This window comes from Dermacentor albipictus, chromosome 1 (genome assembly GCF_038994185.2).
Source record: "Dermacentor albipictus isolate Rhodes 1998 colony chromosome 1, USDA_Dalb.pri_finalv2, whole genome shotgun sequence".
NCBI lineage: Eukaryota > Metazoa > Arthropoda > Arachnida > Ixodida > Ixodidae > Dermacentor > Dermacentor albipictus.
The window spans coordinates 111,119,956-111,134,693 of record NC_091821.1 but is presented as its reverse complement, the minus strand read 5'-3'; the positions used below and the strand labels follow the sequence as shown (position 1 = coordinate 111,134,693).

Here is a 14,738-nt window from a genome sequence, read left to right as displayed (position 1 = left end):
GTCAATGCGGACAGGGTTGCGGCGGCAGAGTGATCCCAGGTGGCACGTACTGCGAAAATCACTTTCCTACACATACATATATTGTTACACATGAAGAAAACGAAGACCGGTGAACGTGCTTGCGGTCCCGAGTGGGGGAAGGATAAAAAAACGATGCTGAGTTGATCAACCAGCTGGCCACTCTTGCGCTCACCTTTGCGACTTAAAGTAAACGGTCCCCTTCATCCGTAAGGGTGATAAACGGTCTCCTTTGTGCGTAACAAAGTGGTAGAGGTGCGGGGTATCAAACTCCTGACAGATGCCGGGGAGTGATTCCAGGAGCTGCTCGGCCAATACTCGTCGCCAGATGATACATGTGCTGGCCACGGGGCACCATGTGGCCATTCGGAGGGCCGAGAAAACTCTGAGGGCTGGCCATACCACATGGTCATACGCTGGTTACAAAACCGCAATATATGACCTGGGACACCGCAGGAATAACACACCGGGAGAGGTCAAAACCTTGGTTTTTCGTCTATGAAGCTAATATGATCATTTTCCTGCGTGTAGTGGGTTGGTTCGTGGCGTGTGTCACGACGATACATCGGGCGTCGAGAATGCATGCGCTGAGCGCGTTTGTCATAGCACGGAGTCAGAGGGCGTCTTGTCATCCTCGACTGTGGGGCTGTGCTGTACTCTACGGCCATTGCGGTAACCATCAGTTGCCAAGGGGCTGAATGTGGTGCCGTCATAGCCTCCCATGACGTGTACACACCATGGTGGTCAGCAGTAACTTTACAACTTTACACCGCTGCCACCTCTATTACGACTTTGAGGTGGTCCCATAGCGCTCGTCACCTGTTTTGTGACAGAGCGTTGGTAGCGAAGACTCCGAGTCAGGCGTCGGTAAGAATAACGAAAGGGATTTTATATACTATATACAGGTCATTATACAGGACAAGATCGGATCGGCACTGGGGCTGAGAGCTAACAGCAAACGCGACTGTTCCCGCACGGCGACGTCCGGCGAGATTGCAATGCGTGACACATCTCACTCCAGTCGAGAGCGGCACTCTGCTCCCGGTGGGTAGGCGGATCCGGTTTTCCAGGCAGCTGCGTCGGGCCTTATAATGCCCCAAGAAACCATTGTCACTCAAACGGCCCAATACAAAGCCAGCATTCGACGGTCGTCCGAGAGGTCCAACCAGCGACCGCATTGGCCACCCAGTTCAAAGTTGGTGTGCGCGGTGACCTCCAGGCAAAAGGAGGTACGGCGCCGGGCTGTCTGGCACTTGGTTGCACGTTTGGACATGTCGCTCGCCGATGCTTCTCCTCAGGACACTGCTGCCTGACAGATCAGCATCTTGACTTGTCCAGGGAGAATTAGGGCGCTGTGCCTTTCAGGGCAGCCCCGGGTTTGTCCAAAGGGCGTTCGCAGGATAAATTCTGCATCTTGTAGATTCGGAATCCGGGCTGGTGGTAATGGCACAACATCGTGGACAATCTGTCGGGTGGTCGAAGGAAGGTCGAGGCAAGGACTCGTGTCCACACTGGCAACCGTCGTAACGTTTGCCAACCGACCAAACTTTGGCGCAATCCAACGCATCTTGAGCGTTTCAAAAGTTCTGCAGTGCCAAATGACGTCGGACACAGAACTGAGGCTCTCCTTTCCAACAAGTGGGCATTGACTTCGTAGGCCCTTTTCCAAAATCTGCCAAGGGAAACCGTTGGATATTTGTTTGCGTCGACTACCTCACACGCTACTGCGAGACGGCGGCCGTGCCCTCCGCAACTGCTACTGATGTTTCAACATTCCTGCTGCAATATGTCATCCTGCGACATGGTCCACCTCGCGTGATCATCAACGACCGTGGACGACAATACACAGCAGACGTCGTAGAGGAACTGCTTCGTTTGTGTGAATCCCACTTGCGTCACTTGACACCATACCATCCACAAACGAATGGGCTTATGGAGCGCACCAACCGAACAATTGTAAACATGCTATCTATGTATGTTTCATCCGACCACAAGAACTGGGATGACGTACTGCCTTTTATCATGTACGCGTTCAACACCGCCAAGCACGAGACCAGTGGCTATAGCCCTTTCTTCCTGCTGTACGAACGGCCACCCCGGTACACAATCGACACTGTTTTCACCTTCTGTAGTCACGAAAATCCCACTGTCGCCGAGACTCTCTGCCTCGCCGAAGCAGCTCGTCGTATTGCTCGTTTGCGCACTTTGGCATCGCAGGACAGATCAAAAGCACGCTACGACATTCGCCACCGTCCGGTAACCTATCACCCTGGTGATTTAGTCTGGCTGTGGACTCCAGTGCGGAAATGCGGGTTATGCCAAAAGCTTTTGGGCACCTACGATGGACCGTTTGTTATTATTAACAGACTCACAGAAGTCACCTATATTGATTGATTAGTAGTGTTTATTGGCACAAGGGCCAGATGTGGACAAAGAGCGCCATGGCGATGATCAGTGCTTCTCAATGATATGTGAGTGTTAATTGCGAGGAGTAATAAAACACGGCTTTATAGTGGCCTAAAATATTCACTAAAAAGTGCAAAATATGCATGTGGTGCAATGAAGATGTAAAAGGACCTCAAATTTATTCGCTCTAAAGTGCGTAAAATAAGAATATCTACATGTTAAAAATGACAGTGATTGATCGTTTCTCCAATGACAATAGATGTTTCACGAGATAGGGATGATCAGTAAAATATGTAGAATCTGTAGCACTAGTGCCTCAGCAAGGCCTTGAAAGCAAGGGCTGGGAGACACGTGCTCTAAAAAATGTTTTCGTTGCAGCTACAACCTGCAGGTGGAGGCCATGCTACAAGTAGCCTGGCCAAATCACTTGTAAGGTGTCCGTTTCAGTTAGAAAGTTTAATACTGATTGAAAAGTAAAAAAGGGTTCATTGCTGAGAAAGAATGCTGGGTGTAATGGTGTGTGTTGGAGATAAGCAGAGGGAAAGTACTTTTTTCTTTCTGCCTCTATTTCTGTGCATTGGATAAGAACATGGATAACTGTAAGCTTCTTGCCACATTTGGTACATGTCGGAGGTTTGCTTCCCGTCAAAAGGTAGGAGTGAGTGGCGTAAGTATGTCCTATTCTTAACCTACAAAGAAGCGCTTCCTTATGTCTTGCTGTTCTTTCAGATATCCAGTTCCCTAATTTTGGTTTGATAACATGTAGCTTATTCTCTACTGCATTATCCCATTGGTCCTGCCAGTGCTTCCTCAGTTTGTGGCGTAAGGATGGCCTAAGTTCTGTTGCAGCTATGGGTTCATTCACATCCGTTTCATCAAAGACGACTGACGTTGCACTTTCGTCGGCAGCTACATTACCCGTTATGCCCCTATGGCCAGGTACCCAACATAGGACTATGTTTTGGTTGTACGTTAAAGCTAAGCATAGTTCTGTGTATAGTTCATTAAAAACAGGGTTCTTATGTTTTCGAAAACTCATTAAGGCTCTTATTACGCTTAATGAGTCTATGAAAATGATGGCCTTATTCAGATTTGTTTGTCTGATGTGCTTTACAGCTGAGAGTATTGCGTACGCTTCAGCCGTAAAAATACTTGTGTTAGGATTTAGAGTACCGGAAATGGAAAAAACTGGCCAAGGAGTTGCATACGTGACACCAGCAGATTACTTGGAAGCATCTGTATAAAACTCGGCACAGCAGTACTTCGCTTGGAGCTTGAGGAAATGTGATCGTATGTGTGCCTCAGGTGCATGTTTCGTTATCGCAACAAAAGAGATATCGCACGCCATGGTCTGCCATTCCCAAGGCGGTGGAAGGCGAGTGGGAGGCATTAGAATATTTTCTGGGAAGTGTATGTCTGTTTTTTCTGCCACTGCTTCCAAGTGCAGGCTCAAAGGAGTTCTAATAAGTGGGCAGTTACGGTAAAGTCTGGTAAAGAGATCGCTAACGATGGAATGGCATGGATGTTCGGTGTCTGATTTTACCTTAGTGTAGTATGATAAACTTAGGAATGTTCTGCGTAGATGTAAGGACCATTCGTTGGACTCAACATAGAGACTTTCAACAGGACTCGTTTTAAAGGCGCCTGTTGCCAGTCGTATACCGAGGTTGTGGACTGGGTCTAGAATCTTTAGTGCAGTCTCTGTTGCGGAGTGGTACACCACGGCTCCGTAGTCTGAGGCGTGATTGTACGAGACTCTTATACAGGCTAAGCAGACACTTCCTGTCACTGCCCCAAGTTGTTCGAGAGAGCAGCTTGAGGAGGTTCATGGTCTTCAGGCATTTTTCTTTAAGATATTTTAAGTGGGGAATGAAGTTAAGCTTTGTGTCCAGGATAACACCTAAGAATTTGTGTTCAGGGCTAACAGTTAGTCTTTCTCCATTAAGGTTAATGTCTGGTTGTGGTAGTACACCTCTCCTGTTTGAAAATAAGACATGTGCTTTTTTGGTGGTTCAACTTAAAACCATTCTCGTCCACCCACCTTGAGAGTCTATTCAAGCCAAGTTGTAGCTGCCTCTCGCAAATGCTAGCATTGCATGACCTGAACCCCATCTCTACATCGTCCACATAGACGGATAGAAGAGTGTGCGAGGCAATACGGTGTGGAGGGAGTTCATTTTAACAATAAATAACGTACAGCTCAGTACTCCACCCTGCGGTACACCTGTCTCCTGTAAAAATGGTCGAGACTGTACGTTGCCAACTATAACACGAAATGTCCTGTCAGAGGGATAGCTTTCAGTTATTCTCAGCAAGTTGCCGCAAATACCCATTGCAGAAAGATCACGAAGGATCCCAAAGCACCACGTAGTATCATACGCCTTCTCCATGTCAAGAAATACCGATAATACAAGCTGTTTGTGGACAAACGCTTCCCTGATGTACAGTCGACCAAAAAAGTTTACGGACCAAGAGACCTGACAGAAAGCGGAATATCTCCGCAGCCTCCAAATGCAGCCCGATATTCCCATTTCCAGCCTTTACTGGTATATACGAACAACATTGTGATGTACGGTTTTACTGGCTACTTTTAAAGGCAGCTCGTATATTTAGCATTTTCTGAGACCCCATGGTCCGTAAACTTTTTTGGTCGACTGTACATTTCCATGCGTACAAGCTGATCTGTCGTCGATCTGCCTTCTCTAAAGCCACATTGATATGGATCTAATTTCTTGTTAATTTCTAGATAATGTACCAGGCGACTGTTTACCATCAGTTAATTCCCTTTCCCTTGTCCTCTTGTAGCTTCAATGCTAGTCAAGGAGGGAAGGTGTTGAAGGTCCGAAGTCGGCGCCCCTCGATGATTCGAATGCACGGTGGCAGCGCGAAGGAAGAGCCGTTGTCCGATGAAGTGACGCTTTATTCAAACGCCGAAGCGTCTGTCCGGGTCCAAGCCCGAAGCACCGCTCTCTACCACACAACAAAACACGACTTTTTAAGCCCTCAGTTGTACAAAGGATTCGCAAACCAGCCAATCACACATGCGAGTTCACATCATTGTAACCAATAGCACAACCACTTTTGTGCCGCACACGGCATTGGTGGAAACAGTGGCACTCTTTAGAACACGCCAGGGGATAGGATTTCTCAAAGACACGTGCCACCTCCCTCTCCCCTACGTTGGGCTGCGAGTATCGGCCCCTGATGTCTTCCCTCTTTTCACCTGCAACCGGCCGCCATACAAGCTGCCGAAAATGTTCCGTGAAATCGCGGATTATTAACTCCATATCCGCCGGACAGCGGGCTACCCTGCCAGTACTGAGAAATCTGTCTCCCGTGCAGCTGTGTGCCGGTTTGCTTGAAATACAAACACCATAATTGGGACGCGGTGGCAATAGCACATAAAAGCATTCCTCGGCCGTAGCCGGCTAAGCGGTAAAGCTACCGCCATTTTCACGGGAATCCTTAGCAGTGGCGGTGACCTCAAGCACCCCCCTTCTTTCATCTTCACGCTCGTCTCCCCGAACGCTCCCCTTCAGCTCGGCCCTTGTACCCTTTTGTTCCGAGCGGGGGTGCCGTTCTAGTGCCTTTTCTACGGTGCAGCCACTAATCCACTTTCTCTTCACGCGCGGCGTCCCCTCTTCGCGGAACCCATATGCGTGCCTCATTTCTGGTTATTGGCCGATACAGCAGGTGCGGGCTCGTCCTACACTTTGCTGTAGTCGCCTAAACTGGGCCACAAAATAACAGCGAGGTCAAGTCCCTAATCTCAAACTGACTCCATCTTTTCAAAGACTTTGCATAAGCAGCTCGTCAATGCTATAGGCCTAAAACTATTTGCCAAAGAAGGGTCCTTACCCTGTTTCAAAATAGGAATTATGATGGCCTCTTTCCAAGCAGAGGGAATGTGGCCGGAAGACCATATAGAATTGTAGAGACAAAAAAGGGTTTTTTGTGATTCAGACGGCAGGTGTTTTAGCATTTCATATAGGATGCGGTCAGAACCTGGGGCAGATTTGTTGCAGCTATTTAGTGCTGCCTGAAGCTCCGCCATGAAAAAAGGTCTATTGTATGCCTCGCATTTTGTGCTTTTCCATTCTAATGGTTGTCTCTCTATTTGCCTTTTGTACCTTTGGAATGTCTCAGAGTAGTAGTGCGATGAGCTGGAGATCTGTTCGAAATGTGCGCCAAGAAAGTTCGCCTGATCTTCCATGCTGTCGCCTTGAGTATTCACCAGAGGCAGCGAGTAAGGCTGTCGACCGTTTATTCTCTTCACTCTATTCCAAACCTCTGTTTCATCATTATAAGTGTTAATGCCCGATATGTACTTTCTCCAACTCTCTCTTCTAGCTTGTCGCCGCGTTCTCCGACCCTGGGATTTGACCTGTTTGAAACTGAGTAGATTTTCTGCCGTCGGAGAATCCCGAAGTAAAGCCCATGCCTTGTTCTGCTTCTTACGCGCTATTCGACAGTCATCGTTCCACCACGGTAGGCGGCGTTTTGTGGACAATCCACTTGTTACAGGGATACATTTGGAGGAGGTGTCAAGGAGAAAAACCGTAAAATATTCAACCGCAGCGTCTGTGCTTAAAGCATACATGTCGTCCCAGGATAAAAAAGCAAGATTTTTGAACTTTTCCCAGTCAGCTGAGTCAGTTCTCCAGCGAGGTAGTTGTGGAAGGCATTCATTAGACATTGGTGTGCTTAGAACCACAGAGAAATGGTCACTCCCATAAGGGTTTTTAATAACTTTCCATTTAAAGTAAGGTAGAAGAATTGGAGATGCAATGCTAAGATCTATTGAGGAGTATGTTTTGTTTGCCAGATTGTAATACGTGGGCTCCTTCCCATTCAAAAGACATGCACCTGAAGAAAAACGGAACTGTTCAATCAGGCGACCTCTCGCGTCGCAGCGCGAGTCGCCCCATAGGTTGCTGTGTGCATTTAAATCTCCAAGCACAAGATATGGTTCCAGTAACTGATCTATTAATGTTTGGAATTCTTGTTTGTGAAGCTGAAAATGCGGCGGTATGTATAAAGAGCAAATGGTTATCAGTTTATTTAAAAGTACAGCACAAACGGCCACTGCCTCAAGGGGCGTTTGTAGCTGTAAGTGTTGACAGGCTATAGATTTGTCAGCTATGATGGCTACGCCGCCTGATGATGCGAGAGCATCATCGCAATCTTTCCGAAAAATAACATAGTGACGAAGGAAGTGTTTATGTTTAGATTTCAAGTGTCTCTTGGACACACAGCACTTTTGGAGTTAGTTCATTAAGGATTTATTGGACATCATTGAGGTTGCAAAGCAGGCCTCTTATATTCCACTGAATAATTAGTGTATCCATATTAAAATAAATTTTGTGCTACGTGTCGAAGAGAATGTACATAGTTTAGGTTACAGTGCCCTTTTGGGGTCCTGTAATTGGAATTTTGTCTTTCCTGGAGCGGTCGATAAAATCACGCCGCTCCTTAGGCGTCAACTGCACCTTCTGACTGGGTGTTGTGTCCATGGCCTCTTGAGAGGCACTGGACACGTGCTCTTGCGAGCGGTGTGTTTTCCGTGGAGGCCTTGTCTCGGAAGACAAGGCCTTGAAGCCTACCGTGCTGGTGGTTGATGGGCTTGTGTTGACCTCTGAGCTGTGCTGACTGGTGCCAGCACTAACAAGGGCCTCCGCTGGGGTCAAATTAGGGAGAGTTAGGGCAGGCTTCGCTGCTCCCACCGTAGGGGCGGGTGGCGTTGCCACACGCTCGCTATGCGTGGCGCTGGCGTCCGCCAAGTGCCGTTGTGGTACTGCCCCCCGACGTACCACTTCGGCGAAAGATGTGCTCTATGCAAATGTTGGTGAGATGCGTTGTCGTGCTTCTCTGAAAGTTATGTTTTCTTTTACCTTTATCGTAATTATTTCTTTTTCTTTTTTCCAGACTGCGCATGATCGAGAATATGCAGGGTGGCCACCGTTACAATTGCTACAACGGGGCTCAGCCTTACAGTCATCTGCAGAGTGATCATTGATGCCGCATTTCGCACGTGTTAGCCGCCCTCGGCAGCTCTGGGAAGTGTGGCCAAACCTCTGGCATTTAAAACAGCGTCGCGGGTTACTATCAGGTGTTTAGTTGGCAGCTCCTTGTTGTCCCGTCTGATCTTTATTCTTTGTACGTTTATTACATTTTCATCCTTCCATCCTTCCATCCTTCCAGGAGTTCTTGTTCGGTCAAATCCATCAAGTCGATGTCAGAAATTACGCCTTTGGCCGTATTCATGGTTCCGTGTGCTGTTACACTGACGGGGATGTCTCTAAGTTGTACAAGGTTCGTTAGCTTGTCGTGTTGTGCTTTGTCTTTCAATTCGAGTAACAAGTCGCCACTGGCCAGCTTGGTGATTTTATAGGTCTCTGTGAGATACTTCGCCACAATGAATGGTGAAATCGTTCTTGCCTTCTTGTCAGGTTTTTCACTGTGTACAACGTGAAATTTCGGGAAAGTCTGAGTGGGTTTGAGAGAAAACTGAAATGTAGCATCGGTGAGCCCCCTTTTAGAGGGATGATCGGTTGAAAAAGGGTTGGAAGTTCCCATGAAATATGTTGAGTATTCAGCGACGATGCCAGTCACCCACCACCCAGCCCAACAAGGAGACAAGGCAAGGTATGTGGTGAAACAAGCCCTGCCATGCCAACTGTACGTCGTCGCTATAACCACATATGTTATAACCAAGGTAGGTGTCATACCACACCAGGTTAACCCTCGCCGCCAGGAATGTTGGAAGTTATCATAAGAAAAAGACAGGAGCGACTAAAAGGGAGAGGGAAAGACGAAGATGTGCGAAGAGAGAGACAGGAAAAGGCGACTGCCGATTTCCCCCAGGTGGGTGAGCCTGGAGGTGCCATCTATGTGAAGCAGAGGCCAAAGGGGTGTGTTGCCTCCGCCGGGGGGCCTTAAAGGTCCAAACACCCAGCATCGGCTCAACCCCCAGGATCCCCCTTTCCCCAGACACGGCTAAGCCACGCACGGCTACACGCGGGAGGGGCCAACCCTCATGTGCTCGGGTACGTGGTGTCGCAACACACCAAACGCCTGCTGACGCAGACGCCCCTGCGGGAAGAAGTCACCTATAATATCTGCCAAGACACAATAGCTGCCAATACACAAGTGGTCCATGTCGCCCGCTTGAAATTGTTCACGTCAAGACAAATGGATTGACTCGCCTGGCAGGCTTCATCTGCGACGACAGGAATCTTCGTTACGCGTGAAGGAGACCGTTTATCACCCTTACGGATGAAGGGGACCGCTTACTTTAGGTCGCGAAGGTGAGCGCAAGAGTGGCCAGCTGGTTGATCAACTCAGCGTAGTTTTTTTTTTTTTTTCCTTCCCCCACTCGGGACCGCAAGCACGTTCACCGGTTTTCGTTTTCTTCATGCGTAACAACACACACACACATATATATATACAGAGAGAGAGAGAGGATTTGACTTGCCCCCCACTTGGAAAATAGTAGGTACACCACTGCTTCAGATACAACATACCTTCTACACTGGATTATTAAAGTCCGTAAAAAAAAAGTGATGACTGTATCATGATTGCGTCGAAAGCTTCATGCGTTGAAGTCAACAAGACAGCAATTATTATTTGATATCAAGGACTTAACTTGGCTGGGTGACATCAAAGTCATATTTTTGTGAGTTCTATATGTCATGAGTATGTGAAAAAGTACTAAGGCAATTTCACTCTCTCCCAGTTAGAAGGCAATGTGATTCGACTAGAGAGGTAAGGGCCAGGACAAAACCCAAAAATATAGGGGGAAAATTTTTTTTTTTTGTCAGCACAGAGAAAGTGGGAAAAAAACATTAAAATTTTCACATACAGAAATACTTGCCGCCCTCTGCTGTGCAGCATAAGATTCTAGAAACGACGATGGTGACAACAAGAAAACAGCAGTACAGTTTTCAAGTGTCTCGAGTATATGCTTTGAGTTTTGTTTTCAAAACATAGCTTAGCTTTTAAACGTGGCAGAATACAGGATGCCCTCTGGGTTCTGGTGCAGACTCACGTCTGGGACTCCACGAAGCATGTGAACTGTCAACCTGGTGGCAAGGGCTTTGCATTATTCAGCCGCTGACACCTATAGCTTCTAGGCTGCTTTCGATACCTTCGCCATCTGCCAGTTGTCAACGAAACTGGTCTTTGGAGATGTTCATAACAAGCTTCGCAACAGACTCACAAGTAAACGTGTTGGGAAACTCGTCTACGTACAAACTGAATGTGGAAGCAGCCACAACCAAATCTAAAGCGAGTGCATCCAGTGAAAATGACTCAACACTAAGTGACCTTTTTCTCGGCTATCAGATTAGCAATCTTTTATACAAAAGGACAAGGAATTAATTCTATTGTCTTTGCATTTCGTGCGTAATTATTGCATCTATTTAAGGATAATTATTTTTTATAGCTGGAATAATAAATATAAGCTATATTTAATGGAGTTTAATTTTTCAAACTGTTTCCTGAATTTTCTGACAAAGAAAAAACTGGAACAAAACTTTTTTTTCTTCTGCTCAAAATTTCCGGAAATTTTTGCATCCCTAAATTCGACACACCTTATATATGTTTGCATCCCTCCAATATAATGTTAATTGGAAGGTCTCTACTTGTATGTGCTGCTTCCTTTTGCTTTTACAGTGAAGTTGTTTATGGCTAGGGTTCCGTGGATTTTTCATGTCCGTCAACAAATCTGCGTGTGCAAAAGCTCAGCTCCTGAATTTGATGCACAATCGCTTCATTCTATCAAAAGCTTATGCATTTTTAGTAGATTCGTTATCAATAGGCACCATTTTTAAGATCAGTATGCTCTCAGGTAGATAACTTTCTTTTGCTTGCTTACTGGGGTATGAGCCATTTATTGTGTTACGTGAAGGACAAATTCCTCATTGGGTAGGCATAGAAACGCTTATGCACTTATTAACAGAGGTGATACAAGAATGTGTATGCGTACCTATCATTACTCTTGTTTTATCAAAATTGTCTCAAAAAAATTATATGACAATTGGCCACTAAGACGAGTCGTCATAGTGGCCAATTGCCATATAATTTTTTTTTGACAATTTTGATAAAACAAGAGTAATGATAGGTATGCACACACATTCTCATATCACCTTTGTTAATAAATCATTATGCCAAGTTTCATTTCATTTTCGTAATTAGGTAGTTCACAGTGAAGTTGTAAAAGTTGTGGAATTCCCGTCTGCTGTGAATACATGGGCTTCTACTGGAGGGAAACGGACAGCCCCATGTTTGTCTGCTGAGATAAAACTAGTCCTTCCAAGTTTCATTAAGCTAATTAACTAAGAAGTATGCTCAATCACAAATTACAAACAAACATGTTTTGTTCCGTGCACTCCTTTGGACTGCACCTTGGTCAATTGTGTTTTGTTTCGTGCACTTGTTTGGCTTTGCTGTTCAACCACATTCAAGCCATGGATTGGGGGAAGAGTTTGAGAGCACAGCGACAGCTTTGCTGGAATTCCACTTTCACAGAGTGGATTGGTCCCCAAATTTTTCCCAACTTATTTTGCAGTTAATATAAAATGAAGTTACAAACTCATCCAGTTTTTTGTTCTTCTGATACACTATACAGTAAAACCTCATTAAACTGTACCCACAGTAGTTTCGTTTTAAAAGTAGTAAAGTGAAATTATGGACTCAGCGGCCATTGAACATAACGCGTTTTGTATCCGCATAAACCGTACCAGCTTATTGGATATGTATCGGTTAACACGTAGTGTTTCCACTTTTCATCACAAAATCATGGCTGTATGTCGGCCCAGCAGAACAACGAGCCTCAGAGATCAGAATGGCCTCCAAGTGTAAATGCAGTGGGCACTTGGAAGGGTGAAGCCACAACAACATCAACATCACTTCGATGCCATGCCAGAGTCGGAGCGTTGTGGCCTGTGTTGTAGTGTCAGGCAAGCTAGGACAAAAACCAGACGCTCAGCCTAGAAGAAAAATTGGACATAGTTTGTGCTGTCGAACGTGGCACGAAGAAGTCGGTGCTGGCACGCGAGAGGGATCTACCGTTGACTATGGCGTGTGGCATTTGGAAACGCGAAGAAGTTTGTAGGCAATGCTGCTGTGACTGTGAAAATATGTCGGCTATGAGGTTCGGCTTTTCGCTATCGTTGCCTCTGTTATTGCCAAAGTGTCGCCTAACGACAGTGGTGAGGACGACACGGAAAGCGACAGCACGGGTGATTCAGGCTCGGCAGTTGCACATGTTGCGCGTTACGTCAGCCTCATGCGGGTGTTTGCCGAGAAGAGGGGGCTGGCTGAAAAGCTGGCTCACAACTTGAATGAGTTTGAGGCAGTTGTCGTCGCTGCTAGCCCACCACAGCATCAGATGAAAATAAGATGCTTTTGTTGCGCGAAGTGAATAAATACTGCACGAGTTCTGCCTTTTCATCACACTCTCTCTTAGTTCCTTTTTTGACAGGTAAGTTGGCAATCTTGCACTATTTCATTCAAGCAGTACTACCGTTTAGTACGTACCTTTTTCAAGCTCTGGCCAACTATGGTTCTTTCACTGTAATTTCATCACCTAGTGAGGCTTCTCCAACGACTTATGAATGCACTTCAGATGAGAGGGATTATCAGTTTAATGAAATGCCGCCTCTTTCACACCTCTGTAGCTTTTGACTTCTTTTCATCATTCAGGCTCCATTGTAAGCTGTAGTACTCTACCAATGAGAAGCAATGCTTGCTTTGATGTTGAGCTGTGGTATTTTAATGGCCTCTAGACCAGTTCATCATGCTGCCCGGATGCACTGCTTAAACAAGAGGTCTAAGGAAATGTGCTGAATAAAAATAGCGAGTTGGCAGGTGAACATCATTGGAAGTAAACACTGCAAATCAAATGAGGGACAAAGGAAGCATCCTTGCTGTTTGCTTTCTTAGTTAGATTTGCACATTGCCTGTTTACAAAGATGTCGAAATAAATCCCATCAATAGCCACTGTGTTTATTGGGGGCATCACAGTAAGCATGAAATGTGGTAGGTTTTTCAAGGAAAGGGCATGAGGCCTTTTGAGCTCCTTGCCATGTGTACTGAAATGATAATTATGGTGTTCATGAGGGCATTGCCTAGCAACTAGACAGCTTCATTTACCAGGTTAAGAAGTGTTGCAAGGTCCCTTTAAGAAGTTTTAAATTTCCTTCACACCAGTTTACTAGAGCTTATAACGTTTCAATGTACAGCATATAAATAAATGGGCCAACTACTGAGAGGCCTCTTGTCTTCTCATACCTTTTCAACCATTCATATGCAACCATTCTGAAGGTAAACAAAACACACCTTCTAGTATGGAGTCAGGTGTTTGCTTGAGGCCATAATCTTTTCCATAAATGTGATATTTCTGCTCACATTTGTCAAAAACCTGCAAGAAAGCAAAAGAACAATGTTATTATAATTTCCTTTAGCCACCAGTCTAGCTAGACAAAACAAGACCGCAATACATAGCCTGTTGCAGCAGGCTTTATCGTAGTGCCCTAACTATGCGAAATCATTGGCCCCCTTGTGATCAGAAAATTATTATTAATGCACTATGAATCTCCACTCATAATGCACTAGATCTGTATGTAAAAAGTTACAGGTAACCAATCACTTGTAAACAATTGCGTTTTTGTGATTTTGTAATTGGTCAATTGTACTTCTTGACTAGTAATGTTGATGGCAATTAAGTTACCGTATTTGCTCAAAGATAGGTCGAACACGAACATAAGTCGACCCTTATATACTGAGCTTGCCGAGAAAAAAGGAATAATAATTTTAATACAGGTCGACGCACATCTTTTTAGCAATACGAAGAACTTTGAACACGACAAACCTTTATTTACCTTTTTTTTTAAGGAAGGGTCAGGACACCAACCAAAAAAAGGATTTAAAACTGTCTTTAATGTTTCAGCTCCCCCATGGGAGCCTTGGTCTCAATGAGTGAAAACTGGCGCAGTGCGCAGTTTTCATGTATGGTGCATGAGATGACTGGTATACATGGGCAGAAGATTGCTGTTGTTTCGAATAAGGTTGTGCAGCATGGTTTGGATGACCATGACTCCACATAAAGGCACAAAGATAGATTCTTCTCTTAGGCCACTGCACGTGCTTCTTCCCAGTTGATAACTTAATTGAATTATAGGGTTTTATGAGCCAAAACCACTTTCTGATTATGAGGCACACCCTAGTGGAGGACTCCGGAAATTTCAATCACCTGGGGTTCTTTAACGTGCACCTAAATCTAAGTACACAGGTGTTTTCGCATTTCGCCCCCA

The 14,738-nt window shown here is 45.6% G+C and overlaps 1 protein-coding gene across 4 annotated transcripts in view; it reads right to left on the bottom strand.

Moving 5' to 3' along the window:
- The window catches only part of LOC135907727 (inositol polyphosphate multikinase-like), a 53,074-nt gene that overhangs the window by 29,657 nt on the left and 8,679 nt on the right, over positions 1 to 14,738 (bottom strand). For all 4 annotated transcript variants that reach the window (XR_010566097.1, XM_065439456.1, XM_065439457.1 and 1 more), the window contains exon 4: positions 13,765 to 13,846. Coding sequence is in view for 3 of the 4 variants with exons in the window: in XM_065439456.1 (XP_065295528.1) it covers positions 13,765 to 13,846 (82 nt within the window). In the remaining variant the exon portion in view is untranslated. The remainder of the gene's footprint in view (positions 1 to 13,764; positions 13,847 to 14,738) is intronic.